Here is an 18,670-nt window from a genome sequence, read left to right as displayed (position 1 = left end):
CTAAGATAAAAAGTGTGTTTAGTGGCGAATCAAAGAGTATTCAAAATGAGTTAATCGAGTGCATTTCAGAATACATCGATGATTTCGTAAAAACAGAATTGACAAGTGCTGTTTTTTTTCTGTTCAGGTGGACGTGACGACATATCACACAGGTGTCTCAGTATTCTGTAATTGTGAGGTTTGTTAATGCTGACGGGGCTATATAGTGGAACGTTTCTTAGGTTTCCATGATATAAGAGCTGACAGATCCTCTGATGCTTTGTTTGCTTCATTGGACAAAATTTTGGGACCATTCGATTACGAGCACAAATTAGGACAGTGTTACGATGATGCTAGCGTGATGTCTGGCCATTTAAATGGACTCCAGAGAAAGATGAAAGAGAAAGCTCCTCTTGCAGTATTTGTACACTGTTTGGCGCACCGAAGGCGTATGGCTTTTAGTGCCGGGAGTGTCCAAGGACAAGTTCGTGTCGCCAGGTGCAGGTCTTTCGATTTGACTCCCGTAGGCGACCTGCGCGTCGTGATGAGGATGAAATGATGAAGACGACACATACACCCAGCCCCCGTGCCAGCGAAATTAACCAATGATGGTTAAAATTCCCGACCCTGCCGGGAATCGAACCCGGGACCCCTGTGACTAAAGCTCAGCATGCTAACCATTTAGCCATGGAGTAAATTTGGTCTTACAACAGAGTTGTAAAACAATACGAAAGTCTCGTACATTTTTTTCATCAATTTCTGGAATACCATCCTTTTTCCATCATTCGGCGAAGAGAACTTACCCCATTTCAGCTGTATCGGGGCCAGGCATTCCAACCGTGACTCCTGTCTGCTGGAGCTCGAACTCAAAATCATTGACTGTAATTGTGGATGACTGGGAAAAGGTGAAAGAAGTTTTCGAAAATATAGTTACCAGTGAACAGTCCGGTGACAAATGTATTCTACTTGCCAGATGCTTTCTTCACGACATGAACAGTTTTGAATTCACTTTTCTGGCAGTAGGGTTTCGTGAGATTTTTGTTTAAATGATATTTTTTACGATATTTAGCAAAAGAAGTCATAGGATGTGAACTATTGTACATCAAAAATAAGAACAACATGTGATCTAAGAAACAAGAGGACCGATGAGCATTTTATAATTATATTTGAAAAGGCCAGCAAAATGACGGATATGCGCCAAACCTGAGAGTATAGCACCTTTACTCAGGACGAATGTGTTCAGATGGTATCGAGTTTTATATTTTGAAAGTTTGGATAACATTTTGATGGAAATTGATGAGAGATTTCGCGATTGTGAAAAAATGAAATTTGTTTGCTTAGCCGATAACACAAAATTTGAAGAATACAACACGTGCTTTCCTTCTAGCGCTCTTGAAAACGTGCAAAATTTCTTTGGACCTGTGTTTCCCCAAGATGAAAAGTACAGACATGTTTCTACTGAAAAGATGTTCCAAGTGCTCAACGAAGATTGTTGTGATTATTGGGATTTGATTATTTGGACTCGGAAGACGGCGATGAATTATGTATGTAAAGTATTTATTCATTTGTTTGTTTTGGTTTCTCCTCAGTATGTGAAGTTTGGAATTGTTTGATTTGTTTGAAGTTGATATAATTTTAAGATTATTTGATTGTCATGGTAATTCTGGTGCATCCTGTACCACACGCGCCACATCGGCGTGGGAGATTTCCGGTTTCGTAAAGTTGCATCAATTTCGTAATTTCTAGAGGATTCCCAAATGTTCTTGGTCAGCACTAATTTCTGCGCTCCTATTGGAGAAAATAAAAGGAAATGTGATTGGTAAGTGAAGGAAAACATCGTACGCTCATTGCCCGTGGTAAGATTTCATAATTTCCGGAGAGAAGCGTTGTCGCTGGAGCCTTGCTCTGCGAGGGCGTCTTTTGTGTTTGACCACTGAAGGGAACGGTCACCTTCCAAGGTACGGGTCTTCTTGGCCCCGCCATCCGGTAAGCACTGATTTTTTTTTTTTTTTTTTTTTAATTTTCAGGTATTCAGTTTCAGATGTAGTGTTTCATTTAATTTATCTTGCCGGAGCGTACCCGTGTTTCCTTCTGCTTCCAAATGTTATCATTATGACAGCCGTTTCGGTAAGTCACCTCACTTTGTTAAGAGATAGTTCCCGTTTGTTGTTTCGTAAATTAAATGTTATACGCCTTTCGAAGTAATCTTTATAAGTAATATTTTCCTCGGGACTGTCTCATTCATTCCGCTTCATCGTGGAATATTCATCTTTAGGTCGGGTACCCTTTCTCAGAAGTGTTTTTGAGGGGGCTACCCACTGAAGATGCTCTGCTCCATGATTATACGTACATATTTTTCTCCTTAGATGTATCTCTTCACTTTAGTATAACGTTACCTTCCTTGTATTTATTTCAAACTGTTTTGGGTTTTTAAAGGTAACGCCACGACAGTGGAACGTCATGTGTGATGTTCCGGTGTAAAATAAATTTAATAACTAAATGCTACCCTCATGTAAACTGTAAATTGTAATGGTTGTTGAAATAATGCCGTCAAAATTTTAATGGTATATTGGCTATTGCTTTATATATGAAATTGAATCTAAACTGTTAAGTAAAGTTTAGGATTACATTGACTTCGCTTCTTCAGTATTACCAATACCAATACCTGGATATGGTTCCCAGCCGCTTCCCGGTTATCCTTTCTTAACAGTCATGTTGGTTAAACTGCTTGTTTATTTTCTGTGCTTAATGTGCTTGCAAATTTAGTTTCGTACATGTTGACATGCCTAGTGTAGAGTACTTTTCGTGAATGCATTAGGTAGCAAACATTTTCTCTTCATTAAACCTATTAATTGTAACCTTACCCTTTGGAGAGGTTACAAAGATAAATACATACGGACGCTTATAAATCGTTCTCCCTTATTCTGTCCACCTCATCTACTACTGCGTCAGTGGAAAGAAGCTTTTCTTGCCTAAAACGTATAAAAACATACCTTAGAAACGCAATTTCAAAAGAGAGACTTATTTGAGGAATATTGCTAATTGAGAAAGAACTACTTCTGCAGTCAATGAACAAATAACCATTCTATGAAGACATTTCCGACAAGTTTGCAGCTTTAAAGGACCGGAGGATCGACTTGATGTACAAAAAATAGGCGAGTTCAATTATTAAGAAAAGCACTTAATGTAAATATATATTTTCTTCACTACTATAACTTTTTCGGTTTCTAGCGTCAGTAAACAGCTGTGAGTCGTAAATGAAAACACGACAAAATATCCAGCTCTTCCCGAGGGTGCCGCACTTCCATAATTGTTAGTCTCCCGGTCAGATCTTATCTCTACTTTCCATTGTACACTGACTGAGCAAATGTCATGGGATAGCGGAGCACTGATGCGCAGGTGTGTTGTGCCAGCGGCAGTTGTATAGGAGACCTTGTGAGCAGTGGCTGTGCATGTGACAGGTGTAACATGGAACGTCGTCGTGAGCTGACACCGTTCGAATAGGGTATGGTGGTCGGTGCCCGACGGATGGGAAGTGCGATTTCGGAAGTGGTGCGGGAATTCGGCTTCACACGATCAACCGTGTCCTGAGTGTATCGTGAATGGCTGAATGCGGGTGTCACTGTCCACAATAGACGAACGGCCGGCCGTCCAGGCACCCTCGATGACCGTGACTGGCGACATCTGAGACGGATTTTCAATAGTGACAGACGGGCAACCGTGCAACAAATCACGGCTCAGTTCAACACAGGCTGTGCTCGACACGTCTCCCAGTGGACAATCCGTAGGAACACGGGTTCTATGGGGTATGCGGTCCGGCGCCACACACGGGTGCCACTGTTAACCCAACGTCATCGGGCACAACGACGCGCATTTGTCGCCAGCCAACCAGCAGGGATGGGCGAATCACGTTTTCAACTGCATCATGCCGATGGGAGGCACCGTGTATGGCGCAGACCACATGAAGCGATGGATCCCGCCTGCCTCGAAGGTGTGGTCCAGGGCACTGGTGTCTGTTATGGTCTGGGGTGCATTTTCCTGGTATGGAATGGGCCCCCTAGTTATTCTGGAAGAGACTGAATGGTACGCGGTATGTTGAGCTGCTCGGAGACCATCTCCACCCATTTTTGGCCTTCCAGCGCCCAGACGGTTCTGCGGTGTTTCAAGATGATAACGCGCCACCACATCGCTCCCACGTCGCCCGGAAATGGTTCCAGGAACATGCAGCGGAGGTCCAACGACTGCCATGGCCACCCAGGAGCGCCGATATGAACACTACTGAGCATATTTGGTATGTCCTGGAACGCAGGCTCCGTGCCATGGATCCTGCACCCACGAACAGACCAGCATTGGCGGACGCTATGCAAACTATTTGGTGTCAGCTGCGTCCAGAGGACTACCAGAGACTTGTCGACTCACTTCCACGGCGTCTCACTGCAGTTCGCAGGGCCAGAGGAGGCCCCACACTATTAGGCGACTATCCGATGACATTTGCTAAGTCAGTGTAGAGCAAATGCAGCCACATGGTTGCCGCGCTGTGACGTTACACAGCGCTTCGGTCTGTATACATTTTTGGTCACGTGCTGGATCCTCCGCCAGTCACAGGTACGAGTACAAAACAACCAAAAACAGCACGTAGTTCCTAAATCTGTCGCTAGAAACCGAATGGGCTGTAGCTCTTACCCATGCTTTACAGCCACGTGCCGCTACTGCGTATATGGGTGGAAAAAGTGGCTGCGAATAATCCATAGTCTTCTATCAAACTATTAACATACTGTGTTATGGGTAATGTGCACCAGCGTATGTGTAATTATTGGAAGGATCTGGGAGTCTTCTTAACAGTAATGCTTAACAGTAACGGTAAGATTATATGTTTCATATAAAATATCCTTGTAAAATATCCTCGCTTACACTCTCCCAAGGTTCCTACAATGACACTCCTATGTATGCTCATTAGGCCTATTCACTTCCATCGCATAGCCCTTCCCCACCTCTGGCACATGAGTGTTCTCCACGACTAGCACGAGCTGTATATTATTATTATTATTATTATTGTTACGGAGTTATCTGTGGTAGTTAGAGGTGAAAGAAGGTGCGGGCGGGAATAGGTCTCAACTACAAAATTCAAGTTAATTTAAAACTTTAACAAAGGTTATATTTTCTTTTCAAAATCAACAAATAACAGAGAAACAGGTACCAAATAACAGAGAAACAGGTACCAAGTAGCAGGAAAACAAGTTAATAAATTACATTTGCTGGGGTTCAAGCCCCGGATGAATAATTAATGACCTCCAAGCTCCACTTTACCAATATTCAACCAGACCACCTGGGGCAGAATACCCCTGAAATCAAAGAGCACTTGCTCTCACCAAATACATTCCGGCCTTCAAGAGGCACTCAAAACCTAATTTGAAACGAGCGAACCGGCTCCCAGTTACTCACGCCTCTTTAAGGCATCCTCGACTTTTACAATCGCTTGCCTGTAGGCACAACTTACAAATTTACACAGGGGTATCATGTACCCAACCTACTGGGCTTACTCAGAAAAGAAACAGGTTAATTACATGGCCCAAAATACCAAATTGACTGGAGGCGTAGTTTGCACTCCTAATACACTTTTTAAAACCTAAGTGGCTCTAGGCCGATATACAGGGGCTAATCCCAAGCTAGGGAGGTGACACGTATGAGAAAACTTTAATGCATAAGGAAGAGAAGAAATGGTTATGAAAACGTAGTCACCTCAATTTCAAAATGAAGTAAAAGAGATATGAAGTTTTTTTTACATACACAGAAAGTTAATTTACATTTTAAAGGAATTGGTTACATATTAAAGGTTTCGAACCCTCCCCGAGAGTAGACTGCTGAGCTAGCAAGAAATAAAGATGTTAACAGGCCATTACCTTGTAAAAGAGCTGCTGCTTGAAGAAAGAGGCGCTTCCCGCCCCCTGCTATATATTCACACACTGAGAAAGATGTTACTGAAGTGGCACCGAGACAAGAAAATCAGCAGTTTATATACCCTCGTGGAACATTCAAGATCTTTCATGAATGGCAACAACCCGCCCACAAACTTTTATTGGCTACCAGCAAAAACTAATACACAAGACGATGAAGAAACACCTTATTGGTGGGAAATTAATTACAGAAATTTATGATTGGCTAATTTCAAAACTGGCGGAGGGAAAGGATTTATATTGCCAACCCACAAACCACAGAAAAAAAATTTAGTAAAAATAAAACTTCGGAATACAACATTTCTTCAAGAAAGTTCATTCCATTGCACCAGAGTGTGTTACCATAGTTTTGGGTAGCGACATATGTTAGAGAATGTTCAAACTTCTTGATACGGAGCAAACAAACACAAATCAAAATAGACAGTTCAGAACACTTCAAGATTACCAAATTTACAGTAGTGTCATCTTCCGAGAAACCGTTGAGTTAATACAGTTTGTTAAAGTTCAGGCTTTCTCCTGTAGAGAGGTTTCAACTGGCGCAATATTTGAATTCGCCTAAAAGAACTCCTCTACTGGAGGAACCGTGAACTTGAAATTAGATCTACTTAAACCTTTACTCAGAAGATGTCACTACAGAAATCTGATGAAATTTTGTTGTCGTGAAGTTCCCTGTACTGTGTCTATTTGTTTTGTTTGCCCTTCATCAAGAAGTTTGGACTTTCTTCAACAGATGTCACTGCTAAAAAACTATGATAATGCACCCTGGTGCGAAGTGAAAGAACTTTTGATTTGAAGAATTCTTGTATTCATAAGTTTTTTAAATTTATTTTTTACTAATTGATGTTCCTTTATTTTTGTGTTGGCAATCTTTATCCTTTCTTTCCACCAGTTTTGAATCTAGCCAATCCCAAATTTCTGCAATTAATTTTCAACCTATCACTGCCTTCTTCCTCGATTTTGTGTGTAACTTTTAAATCCACCAATGAATTGCGAGGGTGTTGCTGGTTTATTCATGAAAGGTCTCGAACTTTCCCCGAGGGTTTATAAACTGCGGATTTTCTCGTCTCTTGGCCATTTGATCGTCATCTACGTGTGTGTGTCAAGTAGGAGGCGGGAGGCGCCTCTTTCATCAGGCAGCAGTTCTTCAGCAAGGTAATGGCCATCTAACATCTTACTTTTTTGCTAGCTCCGCAGTTTAACCCGAGGAAAAGTTTCGAAACTTTAACTATGTAACCAACTTCTCTAAAATGTAAATATCCTTTCGGCTCATGTAAAAATTTCATAAACCTTTAACTGTAAATCAGGGATAGAGAGTGATGTACCCTCTCGAGCTCCCTTTTATCTTGGTTTGAGGTGACTACGTTTATTGCTATTTTTAATTCTGTAATGTGGTAAATTACTTTCTTATACGAGTCACCTCCATAGTTTGGGAATAGCCCCTGTTTCATCGGCATAGTGTCCCTTAGGTTTTAAGAATGCATATTTGGGAGTGCAAGTACTCGCCTCCATTCAATTTGCGTTTCGAGCAATTTACTTAACCTGTTCCTTTCCGCAACGGCCCAATAGGTTGGGTACTAGAAACCTCTGTTTCGAATTTGTAAGTTGTGCCTTGATGGCGAGTGATTGTAATTTTCTGATATCGCCTAAAATAGGCTCGGAAAACTGAGAGCACGTCAGCTCTTTTCTAGTGTTGTAAAAGTGCCTCTGGGAGGCTTGATATTGTGTGTTGGGAGCAAGCGCTCCATGTATTGAGGGATTTCTGCCCTTGTGTAAATTTGTGCCCTTTGCAAATTTGACATGGGAACTCAAAAATTGTAAAACTAGGGGCTTGTAGCCCAAGAGAGTTAAAGTACTGTAATCTTGGATTTTTCTATGTTTGTCATTGTTATCTCACTAAGTGAGAATTTGTTATCTTGTTGCTTTTCAAAAATATAACCTTCCATTTCAGTTTTAAATTCTTTCTTGACATTGTAGTTAGACCCATCCACCCCGGCACCTTCTTTCACCTCTGCGTTCCACGGGTAACCCCGGAACAACATCATCATCATCACAATTCAGGAACGTATTTTTTAGGGGAATCTAGAAATTCAGAAATGGACCAGTAGGAATTAATGAAAAATATGGTAAGAATGGAGTTCATGTTTAAGTTAATGAGATGAGTTTCAGATCTACTGTCTATACATTATCATTATTACAGTAATTATCATCATCATCATCATCACAATTCTGGAGATTACCCAATGTCTACACCCACCCTATGCCACTTTTACAATTACATGAATTTTTATCATTTAGAACATGTATATATAAAGAAAACTCGAAGTTCCAAAAGTAAAAGGAACTTATAGAATGTTAATTAGTGCCAAGCGTTTTGTACAACCCATCTTTATTGAATCATGCACTAGAATCCTAGAAGAAAACCGAAGCATTATTCTATTTTCATGCATAAATTCCTGTCTGCAAATATAAAGCAACATGCATCCCAAAGCACATTGTGTGCCACTAGTTAAACATTTTGTTTTTTTAGTAAAGACTGCGCGTTGCACCGTTGGCACTCATCGGGAATTTGGAAATCGCTGATCGTTCACCGTCGGGCTGAGCAACATCATTCATGACCTATGTTAACAAATGTAATAATTGAAGTAAGACATGTTGGAGTGCACTACCAATCAAGTCTGTTAAATCATTAACAATTAACCATTTGAAGCAAAAGCAATTAGGTCACATAATGTGGCTTCCTAAAGCCAGTGAACTTTATAATTATGCAACAGTTCTCTCCAGACAGTATACAGGGTGAAGCGTAATTCGCGCACTCGGGCGTCGCAGCGCGACTCCTCACATGCCAGCAATAAAAAAATGTCTCTTACAAAATTTCGTCTTGCGAGTATATCCGGCAGAAAAACGACGTTGAAGAGTGGCAATCTGGCAACACTGTAACCACATGTAGGGTAACTACCTCTGTCAGCGTAAATTAGTCATACTGTACAGTTGGTGCAGTGGATAGAGTTTTGGGTTAGCATGCAAGAGGTCGAGTGGTCGATCCTGGGTTGAGGCGTTTGTTTTTTATTTCGTAAATGTAGTCCAGGCGGTATGGTATCTGACATCTTAATCGTCAACAGCGATTGCAGCGGGTCCTCTAGAAACCATTTGCACCTACATACTACGATCCTAGAAATGGACGAACAATTGTTTTCATTGGTCAGCTTTGAAAGGCGCCCTTTCCACGCCGTGGGCGTGAATTTATTCGCACCACTTCATCTACTAGATGCCAAACCTGTTTGTTTCAGCTGTCTATTTCTTATTAGTCTAACCAGGTATTTGTTGTTTCAGCGTTACAAAATGTTGTAAATGTAGGATACATGTGACCTCAGAAACGGTGTCTAACTGTGTTACAGTAGGTAATGTCAGATGGAAATTAGCAAATAAAAAATGCGCCTCAATCCAGGATCGAACCATCGACCTCCTGCATGCCAACCAAAAACTCTATCCACTGCACCAACTTTACAACACGACGAGGATGTGCTGACAGCGGTAGTTACCCTACATATGGTTACAGTGTTGCCAGATTGCTACTCTTCAACGTCCGTTTTCTACTGGATATACTCGCAAGACGAAATTTTGTAAGAGACATTTTTTAATTGCTGGCGTGTGAGGAGTCGCGCTACGACGCCCGAGTGCGCGAATTACGCTTCACCCTGTATATATATATATTTTTTTCTGAAGCTTTGTCCTAAGAAACATATTAAGCTCTCAACTTACTTAGGAGGATGTACTCACCACAATATGTATAGATAGAGTTCTGTCGTAGAAAGCGTACTTGAAGGTTGTACAGAACAGCAGGTTCATGAAGGTACGAGAGAGAAGTTAAGTCATTCTCACCAATGAGAATATCGGGATTACGAAGTGGAGGCAAATCAAGATCAGTCTTCACATGAAGTTCTTGTTTCTACAAGAGCAAAAACAGAAAATAATTCGGTCGAGGTATAACAGTTTTTTAATATTGTAAAATACAAACACACAGGACATTCCACTAATACTCCGTTGTCATTAAAAAATTTTGTTTTCAAAATTTAAGGACAGTATTTGGCCAAATATAGCTAGAATGAAATTCACTATACCACAGTAAGAATGTCTCAATTAGTTTTTGAATTTGCAAGGTACAAAGGAGAATTGTATGAATGTTCTGTGCATTCGCGTGATAGAATAACAAACAACTGATAGACCGGTGTTTTCAATGCTCACATTAAAAGGCAGGATATACAGTATTTTGGTAGTTAAGGTTCTATTTTGAGGACGCAGAGGAAGGGCTTCACAAAAGTACATATTCCATGCAGTCTTAGGTACCGGTAATCGAACTCTTATGCTGCAGCACTTTCAAACGCTTTCTACACCACTGTCCTCAGCAACCGACTCAGTGAAGGACATAAAATGCCATATTAATACATTTCGCTGAACTAAATGTAACGCTATAAGATTATCCTTAAATAAAAAAGAAAACTGGAACAAACATCATCTACGAATGAGACCCACGCAGCAAGCATAAGCTGTGTTAACGATCCGTATTCGAGCCTTGATGTCTAATCCATGGAATCAATCAATCAATCAATCAATCAATCAATCAATCAATCAATCAATCAATCAATCACCGAGTAAATCCACAAATTCCAGTTAGTCCAGGTATTGAAAAATAAGAGGAAAATGTTAGTAGTGTTTATAAGAAGGCCTTATTGTATTAGTGGTTCAACTCTAATTTTGTTCATTTTGAGATACAGAGTCTTCAATATAAATGTGTGGTGAAAATGTTGGGTTTAAGATACCTGAAATATTGAAGACCACATCTTGTTGCAAGAGATTGACACATAATTCTTATTTATAAACACAAATATTAAATTACACTGTAAAACTTCAAACATGTTTTATAGCACAGAATTCTAACTTAGAACACAAATATCATTCTATTACATTGTAAAACCTGTTTCGTATAATCATTCATCAGACTTAATCAATACTGTTCGCCTTTTTCTATTCATAGGCTGTTTTAATAACCGTGAATGACATACAAAATGTGGATAAAACAGCGAAATTTCAACTGTGCCATACGCTTGGGGTCTTCTTACACGTTTGAGAGTAAGGTTTAGCACGTAATGTCTTTGTCTTTGTAAAGAACAGTGCATGGCTTCCGTCTCTCAAATCTCATCCATTTGATTTTGAGCCTGTTAAGTTACCATTTTTTCACTCTTTTTTCCCCTTACTACTGCATGTCGCACCGACACAGATAGGTCTTATGGCGACGATGGGACAGGGAAGGAAATTTGTTTTTCCTCTGCCGAAAAAAAAAAAGAAACTCTTCATTATTTAAATTCCCTTTCCCAGTCGTTAGGCAGATATGAGTGGCCCGACAGCAGGAACTTTAAATGGAAGGTGTCAACCCGCGATTCAGGATGATTTTTTACTTTAAACAGTGTTAATGCATTTTTATGTACCGGTTGGTACACCTCTACGCCGCACATTTGAATTTTCCGCCTTAAAGTACACCTCTACTGGAGAAAATCTGAACCTTAAAAACTGGACCAATTTATAAGTTTCTCAGAAGATGTCACTACAGTAAAATTTTGTGATTACCAAGTTGTCAATACTGTGTGGATTTCAACGTGTTTTGTTTGCTACTGATCAAGAAGTGTGGACTTTCTCATATAGATGTGTCTACTAAAAAAAACTATGACCATGCACCCCGGTGCGAAGTGGAAGAACTTTATTTGAAGAAATTTTGTGTTCATAAGTTTGTTCTTTACTAAAGTTTGTTCTTTCATTTGTGGGTTGGCAATATAAATCTTTTCTTCCGCCAGTTTTGAACTTAGCCAATCCAGAATTTCTGTAATTAATTTTTGACCAATAGTGTCCTCCTTCGATTTTGATGTGTACCTCTAATCTATCCAATAAACGACTGTGGGTGTGTCTTAATTATTCTTGAAAGGTCTCGAATCTTCCCCGAGAGTATAAAAACTGCTGATTTTCCTGTCTCTCCGCCACTTCTTCTACATCTTGCTTAGTGTATGGACGTGTAGCAGGGGGCGGGTAGCGCCTCTTCATTCGGGCAGCAGCTCTTCAATATGGTAATGACCGTTTAACATCTTTATTTCTTGCTAGCTCAGCAGTTTACCCGCGGGACAGGTCCGAAACCTTTAATATGTAACCTATCTCTTGAAATATGTACATTTCTTTCAGTCTTTGTAAAACTTCATATATCTTTAACTGTAATTCGGGGATAGAGAGTGCTTTACCCTCTCGAGCTCCCCTTCATTTTGATTTGAGGTGACTACGCTTTCGTAACCGATTTTCTACCCTTCCTTAATGTGTTAAAATTTTTCTTATACGAGTCACCTCTCTAGTTTGGGAATAACCCTTGTGTCATCGGCCTAGTGCCTCTTAGATTTTAAAATGTGTATTTAGGAGTGCTAATTCACGCCTCCATTCCTTTTGCATTTAGGGCCATTTAAATTAACCTATTATTTTTCTATTAAGGCCCAGTAGGCTGGGTACAAGATACCCCTGTTTTCTTGTAAGTTGTGCCTTGAGGGCAATTTTTGGTAAAATCTGTTATGGCCGTTAGTAGGCTCAGAAAAATTGAGAGTGGGTCAGCTCTTTTTGAGGTGGTAGAGTGCCTCTAGGAGGTCTGACAGGTTTTCTTGGAACTAATGCTCCTTGTATAAAGGGGTTTTCTGCCCTTTGAACAAATGTGTGTCTTGGTAAAGTTGGGCTAGTAGCTCAAGGATTGTGGAATTGGGGCTCAAAGCCCAGAACTTGTTAAGACCCCGAAATTTGTACTTTTGTTCGTAAAATTATACCTTGTACCTGATTATTGGATAGCTGTTGACTTCTTGTACTTGTTAAGTTTTCAAATTCTATGTAAAAATTGTTAAACCTTGCTATGTCCGAAAATATAACCTTTGACATTTTAATTCATCTTTCGGCCTTGTAGTAAGACCTATTCCAGCCCGCACCTTCTTCACCTCTTCCTTCAACGGGTAACTCCGTAACAATTTATATTGCAGTTTTGGCCACCACATGGGTCACTAAGCAATTACCCGTTTCTGGAAGGTAACTGATTTATGAATATGATTCAGTAAACAGGTACAGGTACCAATTTCCTGTGAAACCCTTGACCCAGATGCTTCATCGCATAAATACATATGGATACCATCATCAGTTACACTGTGGGTCCAAAACTGTACACGTAGCCTACATGTTTCTTTTATAACAACATGCTTCTGTTGTGAGTTTAAGAAATTCCGGTGCTTTTCGCAGATCGAAAGTAAACACACTCTGGTATCCGCTTCTTAACAGTGTTCAGTGCCTATGGCCATTGATGATCTTGCAGCTTCAGCTTTCCTAAAATGAAGCTTCTTTTCAGTTTTGTTTTTTATCTTTCTCATCTGAAGCAACTTCAATTTTAAAGGAGCTACAAGCCATAGGGGGACTTCTTGTCAGGTGATTTTCACTGGAAACGGCAAAACTATTTAGGAAAACTGCTTGCAACCTATCACTGATCCCAATCCCATTTACCTGTACTAATAGTATATCTATCTCAGAATGCCCGTCCGCTCGTTCGTTTCTTATACAAATTCATACCGTTCCACCAATCTGAATCAAATTTTGTATACTTCCCTTTTAGGGCCCTGCGGATAACCCTGTCTGCAAGAAATTTTAACAGCCCTCTTCATTCCCAAGATTTAGGCCCTTTGGCAAATTAATTTTGGCTAATGTAGGTTAATCTAGGCGAAATGTCGCATTTGTCGTACAAGGATGACACAAATCTCATTTCAAGCATCATGACGCGAAGACGAACACTCGTTAAGCCCGTACGGGGCTGAAAACCATGTTTTACGGCCCTAAAGCCAACCGTTACAAAGATATTTGCACCAAACTACCCCCGTTCCAAGAATCGGATGAAGAAATGACCGGCCGTAACCAAGGCAACGTCAGCTGAAGGATTCTACAGTAGAATACAGGTTTGGTGTTCGAAGTAGGCACGTGCGTGAGTGTAGGCAAGGACAAGGAAAGATTCTTCTTGAACATTTTGAACTCATAGCTAGCGTTAATCTACCGGTACTGAGATACTTATTGTACTTGGAAACACTTTTTCATATTCGTATTGGCATAATTATTTTACTGGATCCACATTTCCCCAGCATTATCACGATAATGATTGCGAATTCTCCGGACCACCTTTTGAACAGACTAAAGCGGAAGTAACATCACTGCCATGTCACACTCGCCGTTGCTGCCAAAAGAACCGGCGCGCGATTCAAAGTTGTACACCAGCACTATAATACAGCACAGCTCACCGATTGTACCTCGAGTGCGTTTAAAAGAATTAATACATTAACGTATGCGTGTTAGAACTCCATACATCCTTTTAACGGCTTACATCTTTAAACAATTAATTTACTGAATTACATTTTTAATGTACTAACTACAATTTCACGCTTAAAGCATTGCGAACGAATTCTTTTGACATACACAGTAAGCACTATATTCATTAAATTATAAGTATTATCAATATATATAACATTACTGTATCATTTATCATTCACTATTAACTACTTATATGGCCTGATTCTATTCAAAGTACTCCATTCCAAGTATTTCAAATGAGCCTGCCGGAGAAGTCTGTCACGCTACCCACGAGCGATTGAGGAATAAGCGAGAGAAGTGATGAGTATGTACTCATATTGGAATTAACTTGAAACTGGCAGGGGAAGTTGGGGATCCAGGCGAAAACCAATCCCACCTCCGCTTTGTCCAGCCCAATCCCACCAACGCTTTGTCCAGCACAATGTAAATGAATTCATTACAAATATATATATATATATTTACATTATATTATTATCATCATCATGCAGGAGGTTTAAGCGACAGCTTACCTTGTGCCGCAGTAATTAATCTGTATCGCTATCGAGTGAGGCCCTCCCTCCGTGCCTGCGTGGCTGTCTTAATAAATGTAATCAACCCAAACCCTGGACTTGGTGCGGCCGGCGTTTGTCCATGACTCATCTGTGTACAGTATGGCTTGTCCCTTACTTCGCGAATACTGCGTAAATACTTCTTTTTTTCCTAGTGGCTTTACGTCGCACAGACACAGATAGGTCTTATGGCGACGATGTGATGAGAAAAGATTAGGAGTGGGAAGAAAGCGGCCGTGGCCTTAATTAAGGTACAGCCCAAGTATTTGCTTGGTGTGAAATGGTAAACCACGGAAAACCATCTTCAGGGCTGCTGACAGTGGGATTCGAACTCGCTATCTCCCGGATGCAAGCTCACAGCTGCAGGCCCCTAACCGCACGGCCAACTCGCCCGGTTTGCGTATATACCTACGACGCCAAGCAACAATGTCTGTCCTGTCAATTAACAATGATTCTCTCCTTCGCTGTATATACATAAACCCCATATATATTTTAAGCAGCCTCCGCATGGCTGTTTTAGAGAACTTCGGAAGTTCCTTGTCCTTATTAGCAATTTATACCACTTTATTTAATGTCTGTAGATCGTTCTACCTGTACAAGACGTGGATTTTTTCTCCTTACTGCCGCTCGAGTAAAGGAATCATACTTCTGAAGACTAGTTACTTTCCTTTCTGTTCCTCTATGCTTTCGGGGAGTCTCCAACCCTTTTCCGGTTTTATAATCAGCTTTTACCTTCAGCATGGTTGTATATTATATGAAGCTCCCACTGCCTCGGTTGACTGTCTCGCTGCTTCATGAACAGCAGTAATCCCGCCCACAATAGTTTTCGCTCGGAAATGCTTAAAAACAGACAATCATGTCTCTCTCGCCGGACGAAAAAATCTTGCGTTTCTTCTTCAACTGATAACAGTGTGGTGATTTTTGTTCGGATCCATTCTACAATAATATCCAATAACGAGTAAGAAGAAACCTACAAACGTACAGAAACTACAGGAATTATTAATCAGCACGCAATACGCACATACATTCTTTTTGTAAAAGCGAAGCACATTGATAAAATTATCTCACTGCTGTTTTAAACATACAATGATTGGAACTGCACCCACGTGTTCAAGACATCCACTGAGTAAGTAAGTATGGCAGCTCCGCATCGACGGCACCATGGCCTAAACTCGCGCTGAGTAGCGCTCCCCCTTGCCCCCTCACTTACCATGTGAGAACACCGTAGGCGCTGCCCCTGTCGCCCGCGCCATCCCCTGGTCCCACACTCACTTCCGCTTTAGTCTGCAAAAAAGGTGGACTGGGGAATAATTGTTGCTTTCGCTATGTAAAAGAGGTTCTGTTTAAGTACTTTAAACTCAAACTGGGAGACACATGTCTTACTGTCTGGAGAAAATGTGGGGGTGTCGAATCCATAGTTTTCGGGGTCAATGAGCTGAACAGCGACACTCCAGATGCCGTTCAAGTACAAATACAGTTTCCATCGGCGTGGGGGTTGAGAAGGGGTGAAAAATGTCCAAAATGGCCGAGATTATGGATATGTGTGTGTGTGTGTGTGTGTGTGTGTGTGTGTGTGTGTGTGTGTGTGTGTGTGTGTGTTTTCCAGCATAGCTGTCAACCAAACTTAGTACACATGACTTACTATCTGACAAAAATACTGTGGGGTTGAGACACCCGTAGAACCCTTTTGGGCGGATGTAGAACGGGGATGAAGCATAAAAGCAAAAGAAAACGACCATTATAAATGTAGAATCCATAGTTTTCAGGGCCGCTCTGACATTCTAGATGTCGTTTAAGTTTCTGTTTAGCCCCATCAGCTAGGGGGGTGAGAAAGTGTGAAAAAGAAAATGTCTAAGATTATGGATGAATGCGTGATGTTCCAGCATAGCTCTCAAGCAGACTTTGATGACTTACTATCTGAAAAAACGACCGTGGGGGCAAGATACCCCTAGCACATCTAGGGGAGGGGGTGAAATGTAAAACGTAACAGAAGACGACCGACGTTAGTGTCACATCCATTGTCTTTCAGCGTTCAGTCAGCAATACTATGAATTTACTAAATGCCCCACGATCTTTATGTGTAACCAGCTCAAACTCATCGCTTAGTTCTGTAGATATTATCTTTAAATCATCAGAAACTGAGTGTAACTAATGTCGTATTGGTCTCCCTCTGCTTCTCTTACACTCCACGATCGAATCCATTATTCTCCTAGGTAACCTATCCTCTTCCATTCGACTCACGTGACCCCACCACCGAAGCTTATTCGTATAGCTTCATCAATCGAGTTCATTTCTAACTTATCCTGAATCTCCTTATTCCGAGTAGCATCCTGCCATTGTTCCCACGCATTTGCACCAGCGATCATTCCCGCTAATTTCATGTCTGTTACCTCTAACTTATTAATAAGCTATCATGAGTCCACTCAGCTTTCATTTCCGTACAGCAAAGTTGACCTGAAAACAGACCGGTGCAAAAATTGTTTTGCCCGGGAGATGGTTTCTTTCTTACAGAATACTGTTGATCGCAAGTGCGATATTCCTGCATTAGCCTTGCTGCAACTTGATTCAATCTCGCTTACCATACTACCATCCGGAGAATACACATCCTAAATACTTATAAAGATCTACCAGTTCCAGTTTTGTATTCCCAGCCTGGCATTCAATTCTTAGATTTCTTACCTACAGAACTAATTTTGGTCTTCGAAATTTTGCTTTTCATTTCAAACTCATTGCACCGATTCCTAAAGTCCACGATATTAGAACTGCAAGCTTTCGGCACAATCTGCCATTAAGACCAAATCGTCGCCATAGGCCGAACTGCTTACTACATTTCCACCTAAATTAATTTCTCCCCGCCTTATACATTTTAGTAGATGATCCATGTAAACTATGAACTACAAAGGTGGAAGGCCTTGTCTAACCTCTTTAAGTACCTTGAACCAAGAATCCATTCTACCATTAATCCTCACCGCAGCCCAATTGTCAACATAAATGCAATTGACTGTTTTTAATAATCTACCCTCAGTACTGCTAACATTTTTCCTCTGTAGTCTGTCATATGCCTTATCTACATCTACAAAATATAAGCGTAACAGTCTATTCACTCGTAGCATTTTTCAATGGCCTGGCGAATACTGAAAATCTGCTCCTGACAGCCCCTCTGAGGTCTGAAACCACAGTGATTTTCACCCAACTTACTCTCTACCACTGATCGCACTCGCCCTTCCAAAATGCCAGTGAATAAGATACACCTTTTATACTGATTAATGAAACACGTCGATAGTCGTTGCAAATTTCCCTGTTCCCTTGCCTTATAGATAGATGCATTTGCTGATAGTGTCCAGTCAGAAGGTACCTTACTAATATTCCATGCTAACCGTTTTACTCTTTGAAGCCATTTCATCCCTGCCTTGGGGCCGATGACCTAGCTGTTAGGCCCCTTTAAACAACAAAAATCATCAACAACACTGCCTTCCCACTATATTTCGCTCTTTCAGTTCTAATGTCATATTCCAGCTGTTTTATGACAGTGGAGTTTATTTACCATCCCTTCTACTTCCTGAAGCGCAATTTCACCAATATCACCGTCCTCCTCGCCATGAGCTCGGTTGTTCGCGACGTCACCAGAAAGATTTCCTTTTACGTTGAGCAGATTCTCAAAATATTCCTTCCACATGTTCAATGATTCCCTGGGACATGTGAGTTCACCTGATTTACCCAAGACACTATTAATTTCCTTTTTCCATCCTTTTCTAAGATCCTTCAGTACTGTCT

At 40.8% G+C, this 18,670-nt stretch overlaps 1 protein-coding gene across 1 annotated transcript in view; it reads right to left on the bottom strand.

The window, feature by feature from the left end:
* Positions 1 to 18,670, bottom strand: part of didum (dilute class unconventional myosin) — a 616,021-nt gene that overhangs the window by 278,380 nt on the left and 318,971 nt on the right. The window contains exon 3 of the mRNA XM_067147235.2: positions 9,711 to 9,879. Coding sequence (XP_067003336.2) covers positions 9,711 to 9,879 — 169 coding nt within the window. The remainder of the gene's footprint in view (positions 1 to 9,710; positions 9,880 to 18,670) is intronic.

This window comes from Anabrus simplex, chromosome 5, assembly GCF_040414725.1.
Source record: "Anabrus simplex isolate iqAnaSimp1 chromosome 5, ASM4041472v1, whole genome shotgun sequence".
NCBI lineage: Eukaryota > Metazoa > Arthropoda > Insecta > Orthoptera > Tettigoniidae > Anabrus > Anabrus simplex.
The sequence above is the reverse complement of the archived record's forward strand: the minus strand, read 5'-3'. Positions and strand labels throughout refer to the sequence as shown.